The sequence below is a fragment of the Thunnus albacares genome, chromosome 8 (assembly GCF_914725855.1).
Source record: "Thunnus albacares chromosome 8, fThuAlb1.1, whole genome shotgun sequence".
NCBI lineage: Eukaryota > Metazoa > Chordata > Actinopteri > Scombriformes > Scombridae > Thunnus > Thunnus albacares.
In genome coordinates, this window is record NC_058113.1 from 14,827,139 (window position 1) to 14,838,706 (window position 11,568).

Here is an 11,568-nt window from a genome sequence, read left to right on the forward strand (position 1 = left end):
AATGGTTCTTAGATGTCACTCTGACAGAGGTAGAAAAATAAACAAGTGTTAATGTAAAAGGTTTTAACTTTTTTTTCCCTAACAAAAGGCCTCACATATTGATGTTAAAAGTGTTTCATACTAATTTATAAGAATAGATATGTAAAGTTAAAAACTGAGCCAGGATACTGTGTCTCTTAACCGTCATTGCGGTTTCACTTCTCCTTTTAATATTTTAACTTTAAATATAATACCTCAAATATACTTTAAATATAATAAATTACCCCCAGTCGTCCAAGAATATTGGTGTCATTCTTAAAACTGCTTCCATTTCTTGGATATTATATTAGGATTGCAAAGCATTTAGATTTGATTTCCTGATACAGAAACAAGAATGCACATGGAAATACAGTAAGATACTCTGACAGAGAAATACTAGAGAAGACATATTGTTATGACAGATACAGATAGACATGATAAAAACCATAATATCTTTGAGCATGGGTGTAATCTTTGTATCTAAGTAGGCCTATCTTATTACTGGCATTTCTGTTATAAGGAACTTGATTCTTGTCTTTGGAAGAAAGAAAGACAGAGAGAAAGATCTTCAGACACTGAAAACTCTGAAAACTCCCTTTTCTTTGGCCTTTACTTTATTCTCTCTGTTTACTTACTACCACACTAGTACTTGATGGTGTTGTTACTGAAATTTTTAATTGCTTTTAAGATTCTTTAGTAATTTGAGTACCTGCATGTGTTCACTATAGCTACACGTAGTCAAATTAAAGTTGTAAGCATATGAGAGATATTATCTTGACTATCATTATATATGAAATATATGTTTAATGTGGTTATATGTAAAATAAACTACATGTAATATAAAGAAAATATATTTTTTTCTTTATTTGAACTAATCAAATTCAAAACACATATTCAAAGTACACTAACATATGAACATGTATAACATCAAAAAGAAAGAAAAGAATTAAAAGAAAGGAAAGGGATTAAATGATAACATTAGACAAATAAACATTCAATAGAAATAAAATAATGTATAGGTATAGATATTTTTTTTTAAGGGTTAAAGATTGATATTCAAGAATTTTATAGTTTTTTTTTGTTTGGGTGTTTTTTTTAAATTTTGCAACTTCAGTGTTGTAATACAGCTGAATATCATTAAGACAGAGAATAAAGTTGGGTTTTCTATTTGTCCATTTTTCATGCATATAGAATTTGCTAAAAATTACAAACAGTTGAATAAAAAAAAAAACAACAAAAAAACATTATTGTCTGATTTATATTCAAAATAAATTAAAATACTACTGCCATACAGCATGACCTTTTGAGCAGCTATACATATATATAGATATACACACCATTTGCATACACACCACACAACCATTTTTTGTACATATATATATATATGTGTGTGTGTGTGTGTGTGTGTATGTGTGTGTGTGTGTGTGTGTGTGTGTGTGTGTATGTGTGTATACAATACATAGGCGTTGTCTCAATAATCCAGACTACAGAGATTGGTTTGACCGATGAGCACCCTGAACAAACACAAAGCATATGCGTCACCAGAAAATACCTTTAAAAATGACACATTATAACAATAATAAAAAAGCCGATAAATCTAAAAGCAACATCCAGGTAACTCCCAAGCTCTCCAAAGATCAAAAAACATACTACTATATCATGAATCTTACAGTGTTATCAAACATTAAATACTTTCTATCAAAAAGTCAAAATGAGATGTAAATTGAGGACAAAAGTTGAAGACAAAATATTTTATTTATTTTTAAAATATTTTAACTTCATCTCAGGAAGCGGATCTGACGTTGTTTCTGAACGCCGTTCCAATGACGTAAGGTGTCTCGGAATAAACAATCATGGCGGACTCTGAAGAAGCTGTATCTCCTGTGTATTTAGTAATTAGCAACATTCCAGCCGCTTTTCGTTCAGCGGACCTCAGAAACTATTTCAGTCAGTTCATAGAAAGCGGCGGTTTTAAGTGTTTCCACTATCGACACCGGCCGGAGGTTCTCAGGGAGTCCGAGGGCCAAAACTCGGTGTGTGATGACAGCGAGGAGAGCAGCTCCAGACCCCCGGAGAGCGACCGAGTAACGGCTAATAGCAGCTCCAGACCCCCGGAGAGCGACCGAGTAACGGCAGACAGCAGCTCCAGACCCCCGGAGAGCGACCGAGTAATGGCAGACAGCAGCTCCGTGAAGAAGCAGCAGCAGGCGGTGAAAACGGGCTGTTGTGTGATCTCAGTTCAGGCTAAAGACGCCGACAGATTCATCAGGATGTATTCGGGGAACCACTGGATTGACTCGAAGGGCAGCTGGCTGTCCAGACGTTGTGTTATCAAAAGAGTAAAAGTTTCACATGAAAATGGTTAGTAGAGACACATCCTGCCTTAACTTAGACCCGTAGTAGATTCAACATTCAAGATTTCTTTATTGTCATTTCTGAGTAACCTTTCAAATACATTGAAATGAAATTCTGTTTCTCCCGGACAAACCCCCCCCCCCCCAAAAAAAAACATAAACAAAAAAAGCGTGCACTTGTAGCATAGCCGATTTAATTACACTGAACTCTTCAAGAAAAAAAAAAACTTAGTAAATATATTAAGAAAGTTTCAGAAACAAAAAGTGAAGGAACTATATAACTACATGCAGGTACACAAAAGTATAAAAGCCTTAAAATAGCAGCAAAGGTAAACATGAGTTAGTGCAGTTTGCAGCAAGGCATCTTACTGTTGTGAAAATGACTGATGCAGTATGGAGATATTGCACTTAAAGTCCATTGTTAGATCACATCGCTCCACGGTTTGTCTGGACTATTTTCTTGCGCCTCAGCCTGTTATCAGAGCCCAGTTTGTCATTTCCCTGATTCACAGAATTTGCAATCAAATGAAATAGGGAAGAGCAAATAAATCTTCACTGTCTATTACTGAAGCTGTCATCAGCAAATGTTTATTGCATTTACATGATAAATAAGTTGAGCAGTAACTTAATGATAAAAATCACACTTCTGTCATCTTCAGTCAGAAAACTAATTGAGTCATAGATTAGTTGTTGAGGTACTTTTCCTGAATGGGAACCTCTCAGTTATATAAAGAGCTACACTCTTTCTAATCTAATGCAGAAGCAATTTTTTGGCTTCTAGGAGAGTTGTTGTATGTTGACTTGTATTTTGCCTTGATGTGGGTGTTGCATTGTATGTTGTTGCTGTAATTTTATTGTGTTTTCTCTTGTTAAAGTGTAATATCATTGCATTGTCATGTCTTTGTGCATCTTCAGATGAGGAGCCATTCCCCTATAAGACAAAGTATGAGCAGCGGCACCGCTCGTCCTTAACGGAGCATTTCACAGAGACGGACCTCAAAAGCTTATCTGAGCTGAATCCACCTGCTCTGATGCGGAATGGAAACGTGGGAACACCAGTGAAAGTGTTCCTCCAGCTCATCCAGTCCTGTCGCCTGCCTCCTCGCCTCATCCGGAAGTTGGGCCTCACGTTCCCCAAGACCAGTTCCAACCGTCGTTACGGCAACGTGCATTTCCAGTATAAGGATTCTTACATGTTTCCAGCCACAGAGGAGACTGTGCTAACAGCTGCCGGGCATGAAATATCAGGGCCGGGCACTTTAGCGGCACCATCCTCAGGACGGAGGTTGCTGGTTGATCACACAGAAACAACAGAGACTGATGAGCCACGGAAAGAAGAAGAGGAGGAGGATGCACAGTCAAATGCAGATGATGTAGGTTTAAACCCATCAATATTTAATAATTTGTCAAATACAAATGCTTTTTTATTGTCAATATGTGATATAAGACTGGCTGAATTGTCATGATCTACCCTGCACATATGGTTTTCCAATTATTCATGTTGTCGGTTGTAGGATGATGATCGCTGTGAGGAGTGGGAGCGCCATGAAGCTTTGCATGATGATGTAACGAGCCAGGAGCGAAGTAAAGAGAGGCTGTATGAAGAAGAGATTGAGCTGAAGTGGGAAAAGGGCGGCTCAGGTCTGGTGTTCTACACGGACGCCCAGTACTGGCAGGAAGAGGAAGGAGGTAACTAAAATGATAAAAACATTAACCCTGCAGTTTTCCACATCTTCCAGACCTTTTGCTGAAATACATACATGAAAAATCACATCACATTTTATAAGTTATCTTACTGATGGTCATTTTTTGCTGGCGTTGTCAAGCATTTCAGAAATAATTTTGGTCGTAATCTGACACGGTAAACTGCTGGCACAGTTCTTTATGATCAAAATAGTTAAATAACTGAAATGAAAATCAGCAGTACTCATGAAAAACTGGAGTTGACCACTAATACTTCAAATAAAGTGTTTGTGTCACAAAGTATTGATTATGTTTATGTCTCTTTCTGTTCTTATTTCAGATTTTGATGAACAAACGGCAGATGATTGGGATGTTGACATGAGCGTTTACTATGATAAAGGTATCTCAAGTTACTGTTATTCAATTGTGATGACCTGCGTTGACCAAGAGAACCAAATAGTACATTTGCAAACCTATAAAATTGTTCTTGTATAGTCAGATTTACTTCAACCCAGCTTTCCCTCACACAGATGGAGGTGACATGGATTCCCGTGACTATGTGCGAATGCGGTATGAAAAGAGGCTGAGGGAGGGTCTTGAAGATGGATCAGGACACAATCAGACTATCGGCAGCTTTGAGAGGTTCACCAAGGTAAAGAGGTTGCCACAGCCCATATTTTTACCCCATTTTTTTGCTCTACAGTCTGTACAACCAATTCTTTCATACATTTTCCTGGGTTAGGGTTTTGGCCGTCGAGTGATGGAGAAGCAGGGCTGGAAGGACGGTGAAGGCTTGGGGAACAGTCAGATTGGGATTCCTGAAGCCCTGGAGAATGAGGGCCAACATCCAAACTGCAAACGGGGGTTTGGGTGAGTATAAACATGAAAACAAAATTGACAAAATATATTTGCATGTTTTGGTATATGATTTAGCTGACATGTTATTTAGTGCTTTCCTTATATTTTGGTACATTTCTTTGTTTTGCAGGTATCATGGAGAGAAATTGCTCTTACATCCTGGAAAAAAGGCCAGGCCAGATTTCCATATAACTACAGTGTATGATAAACCCAAAGACATAGATGAAGGTGACACCTTACTCAGACGTCAACCAAACACCAGCATGAAGTACAGAGGCTGGCAGCCAGGTGGCACCATTGGACCACGAAGATGACTAATTCAATTATTATTTTGTATATATATATACTTTTTAAATGACTCATTTTCTGACTTTGCTATTAAAACATTTTTACATCATTCAATCCACTTGTGCTGAGTTTTCCTTTTTGTATACAGAACCAGTCAAAGGTTTGGACACACCTACTCACTCAAGGGTTTTTCTTTATTTATTACTATTTTCTACATTGTAGAACAATCAAACCCATAAAATAATACATATAAAATTATGTAGTAAACAAAAGTGTTAAACAAAAATATGTGGCGCCACACAGAATTTAAGAACTGCTTTTATTTTGACACCTCGGTTACGTGACCCGGATGTAGTTAGCCCGTTAGCTAGCAACCGTTGTGCGCATGCAAACATAAAGGCGGCAGATGGTAATTAAACAATACTTAAATTGCTAAATATAAAGTCTTAACATCGTAAGTGAAAATATCGCTGTTATTAGTTTGATTTATTTTTGTCACGTAGACTTTTAACCAAGTGACGTTAACTTATCTGAGTATTAAGTTATTGGACATTCAAATATGAACTTAAGCTAACCGCACAAATATCGTGGCGAACATTTTTTTAGTAGTAACAGAGAGGCTGAAGTTGGCTACAAACATTTCATTGCCATTATCTGACACTGGTGTGATCCTGCCAGGTGACTTCCCCTCTGGATGCTGATATCCTGCACAGGACAGCACATGTGGCCCCTCTGACATCCAGGTCCCATCTCATGTGAACCCTCTCAGCACTGAAACCATGTCCAGTCAGACAGGAGGCACTCCCCCCTCACTACGTTTCGGCCAGGTGGTCATTGGACCCCCAGGCTCAGGTAAAACCACTTACTGCCAAGGTATGCAGGAGTTCCTGACTCACCTTGGACGCAAGGTGGTTGTGGTGAACATGGACCCAGCCAATGAAGGACTGCCATATCCCTGTGCAGTAGATATCTCAGAGTTGGTCACTTTGGATGATGTCATGGAAAATCTGAAGCTTGGGCCCAATGGTGGGCTCCTCTACTGTATGGAGTACGTTGAAGCCAATCTGGACTGGTTAGAAAACAAGCTGAAACAGCACAGTGACTGTTACTTCTTGTTTGACTGTCCTGGACAGGTGGAGCTCTACACCCACCAGAGTTCAGTGAAGAACATATTCTCACAGCTGGGAAAGTGGAATTTCAGGGTGAGCGTCTTCGGCATTCAGAAATGGGGAAAGATCTAATTTCATCTAAGCATGAAAAACCGATGCCAAGTTTGCACCACACATATTGTTTTGATATGTCAGAGCTTACAATTGTATACATTCATGTGTATTATATCTGGGAAGCAACTTCACATAAAAGCAGATTTGTTTCATCATGTATATAGGCAACAACATTTAAATAGTGTGATCAATGATTTAAATTAACATTAAATTGCACTTATGTCTCTGATGACTGCCGTTACTTGAACTTTCTCTCCTTGTTTAGCTGGCAGCAGTGCACCTCGTGGACTCTCATTACTGCGCTGACCCAGCCAAGTTCATCTCTGTGCTGTGTACCTCCCTGTCCACCATGCTACATGTGGAGCTTCCTCACGTCAACGTCCTCTCCAAGATGGACTTGATTGAGCAGTACGGCAAACTGGGTAAGATGAGGGCTGGTTGATTTACTTGAAACACAACAATATACAATACACAAAACTATTACATTCACAAGCTATATGTATAAATAGTGAATTGTACACTTAATTTCTATCTTTCATTATAACATTTTGTTCATTTCCTGTCTTTATTCTTGGACAGCGTTCAACCTTGACTTCTACACAGAAGTCATGGACCTGAACTATCTTCTTGATCACCTGGCTGCGGACCCCTTCTTTAAAAAATTCCGCCATCTAAATGAAAAGTTGGCAGAAGTCATACAAGATTACAGCCTCGTCTCCTTTGTGTCTCTCAATGTACAGGTATCACTGTTTGCTGTTTTGACACATTTCTTGCTACATATTACAGAAAATGACCCACTATGATTCAGACTTAATGTATTATGTACTGCTGGTGGTACATTATAGCCACAAGGACCTAATATTAGTATGAATTTACGGAACAACGTTATGCCTCAGTAAACTAAAAGGAAGCATCACTGGGGATTTCCTAATTGAAAAAGGGCTTAAGCTACTTTGAGGAGAGTTGTGCATGGCTGTCAGCAACCATCTGTATTTAAATTAATAGAACTAATGTAATGTAATACATTTTGGTTATATTATATACCAGCTTGTAGTTATTACAGGTATATAATGTAACTTATTATTCCTAATGTTCCTGCATAAATGTGCATGCATGCTCTGGGGCCTTTTTGTGACACAAAAAAGAAAAGCATAGATTTTTATAATATATTTTTTTTTATCCGACTGTCTTAAGAAAACTGTCCTTGTGTTGTTGTTTTTATTCCACTAATTACAGAGGGAAAAATGTATATAAGAAAGGTACGTTAAATTGATGCATTCACAAATGGCACAAAAGGCTGTATTTAAGATAGATTAAGATAATTGTAATGATTATCTAAATGAGAGCAGAGTAGTAAGTAAACTGTGTGCAGGAGCATTAACACATCATATTGCATGACTTGGCTTCATAAAAAAACCCCTGCCATTTTAGAGTGGGTTATTGCTCAGTGACTACCAAATTTTGTCTGCTCTGAGCTATATGCAGAAATCACAGATCTAATGTAGCCCGACTAGCTTCATCAAACATCGCTCTGTCATACACAAAAATGAAGCCTTGAAGTCTCCGTCACTTAATTACTGAAACCTTGAGTTTGTCTAATGTTATATTTATTTTCTGCGGAGTTATCCGAGGCTGCTGAGAGGTGTTGATGTTGATCTGAGTAGAACTGGCCCCCGAAAATGTTAAACACCAGGCTCCCTTCCAAAAATGACTGACAACACACCACATATATTTCATCTTTTCAACAGATGAATCGCTTTTAGCATTTGAAATTCAACGCTCAATCAATTTTCTGCAGATGGATAGGACTTTTAAAATAGAGTGGGCTGTCTGCACACTCCCTGGCATTACTCCTTTATAGAGAATGATTTGCTCTTGTGTGCGTCCAGAGACAGGAGTCTAGACCTCTGTGCCATCACTTCATATGGGTCTAGTAATTTATACAAATAGCAGGTTGGCACTCTTGTTTCATCATGGTGAAAACGCAGCGTTGGTTCATTTCTATGTTTTCTGCACCCTCTAAGTTAAGCAGCCACTAGTTACCTTGGTTACCAGTGGTATTTAGCACACCAAATTTTAAAAAAAGCTTGACCTTGAGAAAGACAAGATGCTAAACTCTGAGCATTTGAGACTGATGAAGTTTGGGATTTTGTGGCTTTGTTTGCATGTGTAGCTTATCTCAGAATACCAAACACTGATAAACAAAAACCAAGGCTGAAATGGCAGGATTACTACATTTCCAAGGTTTCAGAATCTTTTCGAGGACGATGCCTTAATACAGTAGATCCAAATACAATCGTCTCCAAACAGTATAAAGTTATAGAGGTTTTGTTAGCAAGTGTTTTGGTATTAGGTATTTTCAGTGAAAACCCCCTGATCAAATGCTTCTGTTTTCTGTCTCCAGGACAAAGAGAGCATGATTCAGGTCTTACGAGCAGTAGACAAGGCAAACGGCTACTGCTTTGGAGACCTGGAGGAGAGGAATCTGCAGGCCATGATGTCAGCTGCTGTGGGGGCAGACTTCCAGTTCAACTCGTATCCTTTTCCTCATCACTCTGGTGACTCACTGTGACTCATCTGGTTTAAAATCAAACCTTTAGACCAAAGATTTAAGGGACTCGGCTTACAAAATGAAGGCTCTGGTTTTTTATAATGGCAACATTATGCCAACTGTAACCCAAATCATGCACTATACATTTTAAAAATGTGTTATTTTCTTGTGTTTCCCTTGACATTTCACCCTCCAGTACTCTTGGAGTTCAAGAGCGGTATGTTGAAACCAGCGGAAGGACTGTGGAGGAGGAAATGATGGACCAGTAAATTGAAACGCCCAAATAAGGGCCAACATCCATAATAATAAGGACAGAAGCTGGTCGTCTTTTTAGCACCAGTATATCAGGAGAGTCTTGGCAACATCCATCTCACTTGGCCTGAATTGTGAGCCGCTCTACAAAAGCGGTGGAGAGACAGGAACTAAATTTGGGTTCTGTGGATCCTTAAGGTTTACACCACACCTCATAAAAAATTACAATGAGGACGACTGAAGGGAGCAAACGCTGAGCTTTCTTTCAGAGAAATCAAAGAGTGATGTGATTAATCCTGCTTTTTCACTGCTGTCGACACATTTTATTAAAATGCATCAAATGTAAAAGCCCCGGTTTAGTTTTTGTTTGAGTGCATTAGATGTTTGAGCCACCCGTACTGTTGAGGAAAGCCGGGCGCAGCTCTTTATTCATGCTGAACGAATTAACTGAAAATATAAAATGTTTGTTGCTACTTATTTTAAATAGTAGTCTATGAATTAAGTCTTTGTTTTTCAGTGTTTCAGTTCTATAACTTGATGAATAACATCATAGCAGAGATAAAACAGAAGACTTGGACTTTCCTCGTGCATACCCTCCTTCCGTGTGCATATATTAGTGAGGAGGGTGTCTGACAGAAGGATACAGAGAACAAACAACATTTTTCCCTTGATATACTGTGGAATATAATGGAAGTTGACAGTCGGCAGTGCCTCTGAGATGCAAGTGCAATTGGTGAATTTGTGTGTGTGTGTGTGTGATGGAGGAATAAATATTAAAATGAATACATCTTTTATGTTAAAGAAGAAACAAAATAATCTTACTGTGCAACCATATTAGTTTTAAAAATGTCTTGAAAGACTGATATCCTCGTTTTGTTATTGTAACCGAGCTTTTTCAAGGCTTTAAATAAAAAACTACTTATTTTGCAACATGTAGCGTGGTGTGTAATCATAGAGTAATTTGTCAGAAAGGTAAGGTGACTCAAACGCATCACATCAGAAGTAGTAATGACTTTGGCAAAGAGCGAGTCCTTGTGTGTTGGGTCCATTCTTTTCTTTTTTTTTTTTTTTGTCCAGCAGATGGCACATGTGCTTGCAAATCCTCCTCCCAGATCCGCAGAAATCTGCTCCAACTCTTCCCTGCAGCCAGAGCAGAAAAATTAAGTCAGGCGGGGAGAGGAAGCCACATTAAATCTGTGTTTCTGCACAACTGGCCCTGTGTCTGGTCTCTGGGATGGAAGACCCTCTGTCTTTTTCTAAAAGCAACTAAAACTCTCTCTCTACTTTGGAGATCACTCATTTCTACTGCTGTTATTGTCTTCCTTTCTTTACAGTGAAACCCAGTTTAAATCGTCTGCTTTTTAAATCCAAAGCAAATAATGACTACACACACACACACACACACGCACACGCACAGAACACACATTTTAAAATTGAGGCTTCGTGTGCGTGCGTGCGCTTCTCGTGCCAGACTAAAATAATTGGTGATCCACTTTGCGAGCTCGCACTGATGTGGGAAATGACATTAAACCTGAGTGTTATGATGTGGCTGTGAAATTATATGTGGACAGCTTCTTGCCTCGCAAACCTCTCTGAGCTCTCCGTGCATTAGGGGGGTGTGTCAGGCAGAATGTTAAATTGTGATCCGATGTTTGTACATGTGATCAAGTATGACTTCTCACTGGTACTTCCTGCCTCCCCCCCTCTCTCTATAAGCCCCCTAGAGGTAGATGTGTGTGCATGTGTGTGTGTGTGTGTGTGTGTGCGTGTATTGGAGAGAGAAGAGAGACAGTTTCTGTGTGTGTGTGTGTGTGTGTGAGAGAGAGAGAGAGTGTGTGTGTATCAAGAGTGAGAAAAGAAACCGAAAGACAGATTTCGCACCACTTGCGCTCTAAATTTGAAATAAACACCCAGAACTATTAAACGCCTCATAAACCTTTCTATGCCTTTGCATTTCACCCTTTTAAATAATAAAAAAAACTCTGTATTGCACACACACACACACACACACACACTTCTCATTACCATCCCACCCCTGCTCAATGCTGTGCACACACCCTGAGCGTTTTGCGGATGCCAAAAATGTCTGCTTCATTTGACTGAAGGGAGGGGACAAATGCTCCATTTTCCTAATTGTTGTGAGACTTTGAAACTATCCATGCATCCTCTGTCTGGTAGATAAAGTCTGGGGTTTTTTTTGTTTTGTTTTGTTTCTTTTCTTTTTTTTTTTTTTGTACAGCGTAGTTCAATGTTATAGGGTGAGAGAGCTGGAGCCTGCGCCCATCCCCCCACACTCAGCCGAGGAGTGTTTCTGCTGGAGTGAGAGACAGACAGAGAGGAG

At 39.0% G+C, this 11,568-nt stretch overlaps 2 protein-coding genes across 2 annotated transcripts; both read left to right on the forward strand.

The window, feature by feature from the left end:
- Positions 1–1,829: 1,829 nt before the first annotated feature.
- Positions 1,830–5,307, forward strand: gpatch3 (G patch domain containing 3). The gene is made up of 7 exons (XM_044359065.1): positions 1,830–2,379; positions 3,288–3,745; positions 3,887–4,061; positions 4,396–4,455; positions 4,586–4,707; positions 4,798–4,925; positions 5,044–5,307. The coding sequence occupies exons 1-7, from the start codon at positions 1,872–1,874 to the stop codon at positions 5,225–5,227; spliced, it is 1,635 nt and encodes a 544-aa protein (XP_044215000.1). The 5' UTR covers positions 1,830–1,871; the 3' UTR covers positions 5,228–5,307.
- A 199-nt stretch (positions 5,308–5,506) lies between these two features.
- gpn2 (GPN-loop GTPase 2) lies at positions 5,507–10,157 on the forward strand. The gene is made up of 6 exons (XM_044359947.1): positions 5,507–5,610; positions 5,880–6,403; positions 6,690–6,846; positions 7,004–7,164; positions 8,829–8,959; positions 9,172–10,157. The coding sequence occupies exons 2-6, from the start codon at positions 5,981–5,983 to the stop codon at positions 9,242–9,244; spliced, it is 945 nt and encodes a 314-aa protein (XP_044215882.1). The 5' UTR covers positions 5,507–5,610; positions 5,880–5,980; the 3' UTR covers positions 9,245–10,157.
- Positions 10,158–11,568: the final 1,411 nt, after the last annotated feature.

Coding starts and splice junctions, on each gene's coding strand:
- gpn2 (XM_044359947.1), top strand. CDS start 5,981: ATGTCCAGTCAGACAGGAGGCACTCCCCCCTCACTACGTTTCGGCCAG. Junction 6,404..6,689: donor TGGGAAAGTGGAATTTCAGG/GTGAGCGTCTTC, acceptor CTCCTTGTTTAG/CTGGCAGCAGTGCACCTCGT. Junction 8,960..9,171: donor GCAGACTTCCAGTTCAACTC/GTATCCTTTTCC, acceptor TTCACCCTCCAG/TACTCTTGGAGTTCAAGAGC.
- gpatch3 (XM_044359065.1), top strand. CDS start 1,872: ATGGCGGACTCTGAAGAAGCTGTATCTCCTGTGTATTTAGTAATTAGC. Junction 3,746..3,886: donor CACAGTCAAATGCAGATGAT/GTAGGTTTAAAC, acceptor TGTCGGTTGTAG/GATGATGATCGCTGTGAGGA. Junction 4,708..4,797: donor GCTTTGAGAGGTTCACCAAG/GTAAAGAGGTTG, acceptor TTCCTGGGTTAG/GGTTTTGGCCGTCGAGTGAT.